A 10,042-nucleotide genomic window follows, 5' to 3' on the forward strand; every position below is an offset into this window, starting at 1 on the left:
ATTGTGAATCTGCATTATTTCACAGTGATAAAGCAAGCAGGAAGCTTTTTTCTTTTTCCCCCAAATAGTTCTAGCTTAAATTAACTATACCTAATGTGATGATGTATGACCAAAAGATAAGGTATTGCATTAGCATAATAGCCAAGAGTAATAAAATAGAAAGGAAAAAATGATGTACAGAGCAAGGAACGTAGAAGCAGTAAAAGCTTTTAAGCAGTATTATTTTATAATCATGCAAGTAGAACATTATCCAAATTTCACATTCCTATTTCTTATATCTGAAAAGTTATGCTGGATACTTCTCATAGAGGAAATAAAAACTGATTTGGCACTAAATTCTGATCAAATCTTGCACAACATTGAGATCCTAAGAGATCTGAATACAACTTTAACAAATCTTTAAAGTGGCAATAAGACTGATGAGAATCTAACCCTCGGGGCTCCAAGGCAACAACTAATGGTATAGATCTAGGAGCAAAGCATTATTAATATAACTCCTTCATGAATTTTTAAAAACTTACTTAAGTGAATGAGAAAAGATAATTTCTTCCCAGAAAAGGGATGTTAAAGTTATCAATTCATCACAATGTAAAACAGTGAAATAAAATTTCACTTACAAGTCTAAAAATATTTTTCATTATTAAAAAAATACAAAGTTTATACTAATACAATTTTTGATTTTGTACATTTGACCCTGAGGCACAATTGTTTTTCTATTATGGAGGAAAAAAATCCGTATTTTCAAAAGTTCCACATTACTGCAATGAACTGTGTATATGCTGATGAGGGGATTGGGACAAATACTTTTTTTTTCTCCCTGGGACATATAATTTTAATGTAATGTGATTTTGTTATCTAGCTATTAGTTTTTATACAAGATTTAGAAATGTATTTCTCATTCAGATACTTTAAATGTAATAGCATTTGGTACGATATACTCTGACCTAATAATCTGGTCTCCACTAGGATTTATTGTAATCAAAAAGTTAAACAACTTAGCTGATGGTCAATAATTCTGTTTTAAGGAGGGAAGAGAAAACAGGCACTTGTAAATATTAGTTCTTAAGTGCCTGCTACTTTATATTCAATATCATTTGAAAGATCTCCTACCATACTAAAGAAAGAATTGGAGGCCATTATCCCTATATTATAATTAAAGGTGGGGAGGGGAGAAGATCCTCACAAGAATCCAGAAAGGTAGATATTACTATCCTTCCTCCCCATTTTTCAACAGACAAGGAAAATGAGGCCCAAAGAAGCTAAGCAGTTTGTTCAAGGCCACCATGCAGCTATGCACGGGGTGGAAACCAGGTTAATTCTGAGTGACTCCCTGAATCCATGCTTTTTGCTCTGAACCTTGCTGCTTCTTACACCTTCCCAATAGTCCAAGAATGTCTTTGAAGCTTCAAAAAGCATAAAAGGGAGTCAAAACCCCTGGGGAAAAACAAACAAAACATATCTATACATAAATAAGTTTATATAATTTGCCTCCCACACCCTGGTGCCAGGAGCTTTCTTTTTCATCTCATTTTAGTGCAGCTTTCAGTCCTTGGGCCCAAATGCATAGCACCAGGTCATCTCTGGGAAGGCTTAGAAAGGCCCTGAATTCAACAATGATAAGTAGCATGGACAAGTGCTTGAGAAGTACGGTAACATACTCAGGGCCTGTGTGAGGACTACAAGCGTTCAACAAGAAAAAGTTTGTTCAGTGCAAGCCAGAAGACATATGCGTTCCTAAGAAACAGGATTTATTAGAAGGGCCAGCTTAATTTATTGTGAATTCTTCAAAATGCAGAAAGTAACAATTTAATTAAATAATCATAAAAATTCAAACCATGACTACCAGAAGCCACTAGATAAGTGTTCAGAGTTGAAATGAAATTGACTCTGTCTTTCCCACACTATTCCAAAAAGCTCCTGAATTTCCTTTTAAACATTAAGTAGTAACAAAGTGCGGACAAAAAGTACTTGAAATCGCTACAAAAAAATTATTTGTATGAGTAAGTCTTAGTATACTACTAATGATTTTACTTGGAGATGTTCAAAATGATATGTTATCAACACTGAAAAACATCAGTGTTCTCAAACAGATGATAGCACTTGGAATTTTCAAAAGAAGCCTAGAAATCAGTCGTTGAGAGGAAAGGAAAAAGTGTCCTGACGTCACCTCCTCAGATTTGCTTTAATAATCCAATCATTTTAGTAGCATAAATGATTACATCAAAAAACTAAAGAGGACTAGTATGCTTCAGTCCAACACTCAATCCAACGAGACCCCTTGGCATATCCCCAAATGGAGTCAAGCACTTAGAACAGGCTAGAAAAGCCTTTGAAAAAAATCATCCGCTTTCTTTGTATACTCTCCCTGATAGATGAAAAGCTAATGTAATCTTGTGAAATGTGAATTTTGGACAATAATTTCAAATTAAGAGAAGGTAAAGCAAGCTGTTTCAAACCATTGCATCTTAGAAGGAGGCTAGAAGGTAAAAACAGAAAAGGAAGACACCACAGTCCACTACACAAGAGGCCAAAAAAATATGCAACAAAGCTGGCAAGAGTCATGGATGGCCAATCACCTGCGATTTTCATCCAGCACATCCAAGATCTGCTGGTATGCCCTACGAGTAGAAGACTGGATAAGCGACAAAATGCCACGAGCAGAGGAGAGATTAGCTCCATCTTCAGGTAACATATGGGGAGGACAGACCCGAACCTGTTGTGGCGATGGTGTCACACTGTTTACACAAGCACAGCAAACGAAGAGAAAAACACTCAAGTCAGATTTTTGTAAAACTTCAGCTGAGCAGTCTTTATGTTAATGTTCTTAGTTTACCTTAGTTTTCTTGCCCCCCTTTCCCACCTTTCACTCTCCCCACAAGAAAACAGTCAAAGAATAAACATTTTGAATTGTTTTCAAAAACTAGCTACAAAGCAGCACTTATAACTTTGTAACCCTAAACATCAAAATAAATAAACCGAATATGAAAGAACAACTTTACAAAGGGAAGAGAGAACTACAGCAATGAATGTGTTCAACCCCTACCATTGGAGAAGCAGTAGCATTCTTTACTTGGTGTTTATATTCCAATTCAATAAACCAAACTTCTAAGAAACAACACTGCTGTCAACTTATGGAAGATTACCAGAGTAGGACAGAGAATTCTCATACACAGATGTCAAAGTTTAAACGCATGAATCAAAAGTGATTCCATAAAAACACCATTTCAAATACTTCATAGAGACAATGAAGTTGAAGTTTATGATGAGCAAATGACACTTGATTGCTTAATTATAGTAGGCATCTGTTCTCTAGTTAAATAACTACAGCATAAATGACTCTATCTGTTCTCTAGTTAAATGACTTCTACATTCCCAAATCTGTGAATACAGTGAAAGAGGGTAAGGACACTTATTATCAATGGCTGATAACCATTTCTGGGCTTCTTAGTGACAATAATATTAATCATTCTTTCATGTGTGGGCTGAGATGTACAATTTCATTTGTCCCCGCCTGCCAGTGCTTTCTGAAAGATGAATGAACCAATTCTTATGGTTCTAACCTAAACTCTTAAGATCTGTGTCGGTATTTTCAGGGAGCTGTTTAATGTTATGGCATAATTATCTATTGTGAGGTATTTAAGTGACACATGGACTTGGGAGATGGTTTGTTACAATAAGAGGGCTATGACGGTGGAATGAGGGCTCAACATTCTCAATGTCAAGGCAAAACTAACACCAGGTTAAATGTCATCCCATGTGTATTATGTCTAAAAGAATAAAAGTGAAGCAGATGATAAACAACTGAAAAAAGAAAAACTCTTATTTTGACTGCGTAATCTTTTCTAACAGCATGTATTTGTTTGCAAACTACAAAATAAGTGGGATAATTTTTGACAGGATAGTTACAGTCAACTAATATTATTCTCAGAGTCCCAGAAAATTAAAAAACAAAATCTCCTTCACAATTTTATGAATGACTTTGAATGGCTTGGTGATCCAAAGAGAGAAGTGCCATAATATGAAAACCATGTTTTTCAAAGACTACTTAGAAGATCTAAGCCAAATCTTAACATAGAAAGTAACTAATCCACCAAGCCTGATTCACCATAGGATTTAGGCGTAATGGTGTCAAGATAAACTCAAATTTTCAGATGCAGTCTTGTGGTTAGTGACCTTAAATGTCTGTCGAGAGACCGGCAATCTCTGGGAATACATGTAAGCCAACACTATCTACTGACCCATGGTACTTGGCAAAACCCATGATGGGCATGCCAGAAGGGAAACAAAACAAAACAAAACCACCCCAGCCTACCTGTGAAACAAAACTGTATGTTAGTCTTACACTCAGAATTCTCTTTAGGTAGCACTGTGAAAACCTGAAGCTCTTACTGTTTGTGAGAAACCAGATTGAGTTCATGTTAAAAAATATATATATCATCGGAGGCAGAATTAAAAATGGCCAGTTTTGCACCAACAAGAACAATCCATCTTATACTCTTCTTGATGGAGCAGCCAGCATAAATGCCTAAATTCACTTTAGCAAGTTTTAAAGGACTAAGCAGTACTTTGCCTTTGCATTTGGGGGCTTAAATTGAATACTTAGTGTATCATTACATATTGATAAACTAGCTACATAGTAACATATTAAAGGCTCCAATAATCAATATTTAAAATTATAATCCTGGGGCAACAGTATGAATGAACTCAACTCAAATCCATGAAAAAAACTTAATGGATTTTTGCCCATCAACAATTGAAAGAAAAGAAGGGTTACTCCCTCTAAGAGAAATACTTTTGCCAGAAGCAAACAATAAATGAACTGTTTATTTAAACTGCAAAAGTGCAGGTGTTTTCTGTCCATACATAGGAAATGAGGAAGTCATCTTATAAAATAGTCAAACATAAACTTACTTCAGATTAACTACAAGGAGTTCCTAAGATGGAATACAGAAGGTTGGATTCTAAAACAATCCATAAGATCTCTCCCAATTCTAAGATTCTATGACCACATAAAATTAGAAAAAACCTTACATGATCCTCAATTATAACTTAATATGAAAAATATTTATATAGAAAAATAAAAGATAAAGTTATTATCAATACTAGTAAAGATTTCATCAAAAGCAGCATCAAAATCATAACTTGAGTTTCTAGTTGTTTCTCAAAAGAAATTAACATTTCAAAGATTAAAAATTCAGTTTTTCATTCATGTGTATGGCAATCCTCCATAAACAGCAAAAATGAAATTGGGAGTATTTTTTTAAATTGATGACTGCTTTTGCCAGTGTTAGGTATAGATTAAATAATGTCTTTGCTTGGTAACATTTAATTTGACCTAAAGATGAAATGAATCCCCATAAGATCACCAAAACTACATTAGTGATTAGAGCCAATAATTAATTTATCAATTCTCTTTTCTTTTTAAAACTTTAAGCAGTCTTGTTGGTCTTTTTCACAAACAAATGTAAGAACAAAAAAGAATAAGCTCCATTTTAACAATCAGTTTGACAGTAGCTAAAATGTACTCCACAGGTATAAACGGTGGAGGGAAACAGCGCTTTTACGTCTGTCCACTCATGTACCCATCCAAGGTTTAGTGACTCTGTTTCTGTTGTTTTGACAAGTAAACTATTGCGGAAAGTAAAAAAAGTAAACATACTACAAAGGCACTGAGACGGTTAAGTAAATGGCATTATATGGATTAGTAATTTAATAAAAACGTACTTTGATAAACTGATTCCAGTGATGTTATAAAATAGCAAAATCTCAACTTTACCTTTTTAAAAGAAAATACTAGAAAAACTTGAAGAAAGCACTGATGTTTACCATGCTTCATTAGTAATAGCTCTACCTCATGCTTACATGGAATCTTATTACACAAGAGTTAAGTAAACCACACCAGAGCCGGGTGCAGTGGCTCACGCCTCTAATCCTAGCACTTTGGGAGGCCGAGGCGGGTGGATCACTTGGGGTCAGGAGTTTGAGACCAGCCTGGCCAATATGGTGAAACTCCGTCTCTACTAAAAATACAAAAATTAGCCGGGCGTGGTGGCCTGCGCCTGTAGTCCCAGCTACTCAGGAGGTTGGGGCAGAAGAATTGCTTGAACCCAGGAGGTGGCAGTTGCAGTGTGCTGAGATTGCGCCATTGCACTCCAGCCAGGGCAACACAGCGAGACTCTGTCTCAAAAAACCAAAAAAATGAAAAACAAAAAAAACAACACTAGCTAATGTCAGAACTAAAATTTAAATTAAAATGTACTTGGCATAACTATGTCATTGTTAAAAGTAAGTTCAAAGTCAAGTACCTCTTTGAGTTTTCATAGGAATAATGTTTCTCAAACTGTGGGTGTAACCTCTTCAGTGAGGTATCAGACTCTTCCAAAAAATAGGGTAAAATAATAAAGAGAAAAAATTTCCACAAAAACACAAATATATTAATTTCTGTTGGAATTTTAAATAGAGAGGAAATTCTAATATACTGCCACTATCTATGGCAATTGAATAGTTGTTCCTTGATGTAAAATAATAGAACCAGAATAAGAGGAAAATTGTTGGCTATCAGTGTGGTTTCTTCTGTTGCTTAAGACCTATATTAGCTATTGAATACTTGTATTATATACCAAAATGTTCTGCTCCATGAGAGTTAGTCATTCTCATGCCTTATTTTGTCACATGGAAAGAGTGGGTTTAAAAATAAATGACAAACCACACTTAGACTCCATTCTTCAGGGACAAGATAGAAGAGAAAACACAGTGTGGTGAAATTTACAAAATAAAATTGGGATCACTTAACCAGGTGAAGTTGCATCTGTAGAGAACTATTATGCCAATCAAAGCAAAATCAAAAGGATGCTTGGTCCTTATGTGCATACTATATTCCATGCTCCCTTCACCAATACATGCAAAATCATACACAACTTCTTTAGCTGGTCTAGTTATTTTTTCCTTAATAAAGGTATATAATGACAGTTTGAGAAATCCTAAAACAGAGGTACTAAAAAGCCAAACAGGAAGATAATTAGGATAGTATATGTCAATTACCTGGTGAATAGATTAGTATTAATACAATCCTTCAAAATCAAAACAACTCCTACTTGTGAAAAGCAGAGCAGATAAAATCTTACGTGTATTCCGGTGCAGAAATCGGTGCTTGGAACCTTGAAATTTTATTTCTTGGGGCAGAATCTGATCTGTGCCACCTTAAATAATAATTATGCTTCTTTTACATATTCAGCTTTTATATAACACAAAGAAAAAGCTAGATCTGATTTTACTATTTAGAACTCATTTTTGTGCCAAAATCAGCATCTGATGATGATAATCTTATGGCCTCTTCAAAGAAATTAAGAAAACAAAGGCTAGTGCTTCTGCTCTCATACTCATTTCCACTGTTATTCTTAAAGCCATGGAATAAAATAAAGTGGAGGCAGGCAAAGTTGCATGCACTATGATGCACAACAATTTCATCTTACAAAGAAAAGACTAAAGTAGGTAAAGATAGCAGGAGTTTAATAATTATTTTAATAGAGGTACTATATTAATTGTTTTTCTTCATTATGTTAACATTACTGAATCATATGTTCATTACACAAAATTCTAAAGTTAATAAGATGTGGGTCCTTAAAGATGAATTCAATTGTAAATTACAAAATTAACAACAGTAGGGAAAGAAAGGGCAAGATTACGTTATTAACAAATTACGTATATAACATGGTAATATACGTAACAACCATAACAAAAAATATGGCTAAGCAATGTTAAGCATTTCACTGTGAAAATGTATAAAGATTCATTACTTTTACTACCAAAAATGAGATTTTCAGTTTAATTAAAAATTTAGAAATGTCACTAAAGCAACTTAAAGAAGAAAAGGAAATCAAACATTAGTTAACACTGTAAATCTTTTCTGTTATGAGGAACTTATGTTATTAGGTAAATGCAAAAATATCTATAATCATCTACTCTAAATCATACTTCACTGGACTGGTTTTCATACATAGTAAAGGGGTTTCCTTTTTCTTCAGTTGAATGCAGTTATCAATAATACATACTTTGGGAGAAAAATAAAAGTGGTACTATATTATAATAATTCTGTTTTTGTTTTATTAATATAAAATGTCAAAGCAGCTAAGGACCTAAATAGTAAGCCACATCTTTAAACAGTGGGAAAAGCTTACTAGAAATCATTGCTGCCTTATGATAATGGTACAAAAAGAAAATAATTATAGCCCTTGAGTGTACGTTTAATCACTCTGTAAAATACTAATTATCAAGAAGCTACTTTAGCCATAAATGATACAGCCTCTTTACCGTTTGTGTAATACATTTGGAAATAGTCTAGAAAAATGGATTTCATGGGCCTGCTGATATCACTAACAACCAGATACCTTTTGGGAAACACAATCATAAAACATTTTATATTACTAATGGTTGAATCTTGCAGTAAGCATTCCTTGAAGGAGGTATATATTCATTTTAACTTACTCTCTTCTTACACAGTCTTTCAGAATAATTTTAACTACCTTAGGAGACATTTCAATATTCTCCAAGAAATCAGAGCAGGTTTAGTTCTCCTTTCACCTAATACAAGATAATGGAATTTCAATAAGGCAAGCAAATAATTTATAAAGAAGTTAGAACTTCCTTTTTCTTTCAAAGCAAGGATAAAAATACATTTAAAAAATCCCCTCTCTACCTTGAATATTAATGACCCTAACTATATCAAAGCCCCTACTGTACCCCTATACTCTTTAAACATGTCCAAACTAGAAACTAATATGGTATAATATAAACTACTGTCTTGTGCTCTAGTTATTTTGTAAATAAAACTAAACGTTGGCATCTATCTAGATTTGCTGGCTCTCAGAAGAGATGTATCATCTCCTGGTTCATTCAGTTTCCACAGAAGCTAACACGGTGCTTTCCATCACACGTGGTCCATGATGAGTTTATGAAAACTGGCCAAAAAATTAATGAGAAAGAAATACTAATTTATATAATCTATTTAAAAAGCTACTACTGACAATGACTTTCTGATTAAAATTCTGACCAGTTTTCAAGGAACATTCTGTTTGTAAAAATTCATTAATTTTAATAAAAAAGTAAAAAAGCAATAATATATCTTGTGGCAGCTTTAAAATCAGAATTTGATAATACAACCAAATGAAAAAGAAAGGTTTAAACAAATAGGCTTTTAAACAACATACTTGTATTTTTTGAAAATGAAAAGGACCTAAAAAAAAAATCGATGACTCATAAGGGAGAAAGCTAAAAAAATACTTTTAGAAAGAAAAAAATTCTGCTTGTCTCACTACATTGTTAAACACAGCTCATTAGAAGCAAAGCTGGAAAGGACCAGTTCACAATCTTATGGTAACTTAATTAGCAAACCATGCTACACAGGAGAGGATAGGTTACTGAAAAATTCTCACAACCAACAAAATGGCTAGATTTAAGACTGTAAGTATGGCAAAAATGTAAGACAAATTTTAAAAACTACAGGGAAGTCATTATTTAGAAAAACATGGGCTTTTCTAAACAGAAAATATATTGAGAAAACTTACAAAGGAAATATAATGCTTAGTGCTGCTACTCACAGAGAATCATTTCTGACCAGCTGTCCATTTTGGCGAACAGCATTTTCACTCATAGACCGCTCTCTTTTTAGTCTGCCAACTGCACGGATCTGTTAAGGCACAAAGAAAGGGAAGGAAATAAAAATATTCCTAGTAGCCTAGTAGCTGCTTAGCATCAAAAGAACCTTGACACAAGGCAAGTCAAAAAATTTACAAAGAATATAACTAAGAAAAGGCAACCAAGAATTGCTGCCAGGGAGTGTATTACCGACAGACTTGTTAAAAATACACATACATAAGAGAAATGCAAATCAAAACTACATTGAGATACCATCTCACGCCGGTAAGAATGGCAAACATTAAAAAATCTGGAGACAGCAGATGCTGGAGAGGATGTGGAGAAGTAGGAACACTTTTACACTGTTGGTGGGAGTGTAAATTAGTTCAACCATTGTGGAGGACAGTGT

General features: G+C 34.0%; 1 protein-coding gene across 22 annotated transcripts in view; it reads right to left on the reverse strand.

Annotated features, from left to right (window-relative positions):
• The window catches only part of MFF (mitochondrial fission factor), a 34,912-nt gene that overhangs the window by 8,070 nt on the left and 16,800 nt on the right, over positions 1 to 10,042 (reverse strand). For 8 of the 22 annotated variants that reach the window (XM_017529119.1, XM_017529124.1, XM_017529125.1 and 5 more), the window contains 3 exons: positions 9,597 to 9,685; positions 7,125 to 7,199; positions 2,577 to 2,735 (listed from right to left, as the gene is read on the reverse strand). In XM_017529119.1, coding sequence (XP_017384608.1) covers positions 2,577 to 2,735; positions 7,125 to 7,199; positions 9,597 to 9,685 — 323 coding nt within the window. The remainder of the gene's footprint in view (positions 1 to 2,576; positions 2,736 to 7,124; positions 7,200 to 9,596; positions 9,686 to 10,042) is intronic. The other 14 variants (XM_017529130.2, XM_017529127.1, XM_017529132.1 and 11 more) reach the window with 3 other exon arrangements.

This window comes from Cebus imitator, unplaced genomic scaffold (assembly GCF_001604975.1).
Source record: "Cebus imitator isolate Cc_AM_T3 unplaced genomic scaffold, Cebus_imitator-1.0 Scaffold57, whole genome shotgun sequence".
In the NCBI taxonomy this organism is placed as follows: Eukaryota; Metazoa; Chordata; class Mammalia; order Primates; family Cebidae; genus Cebus; species Cebus imitator.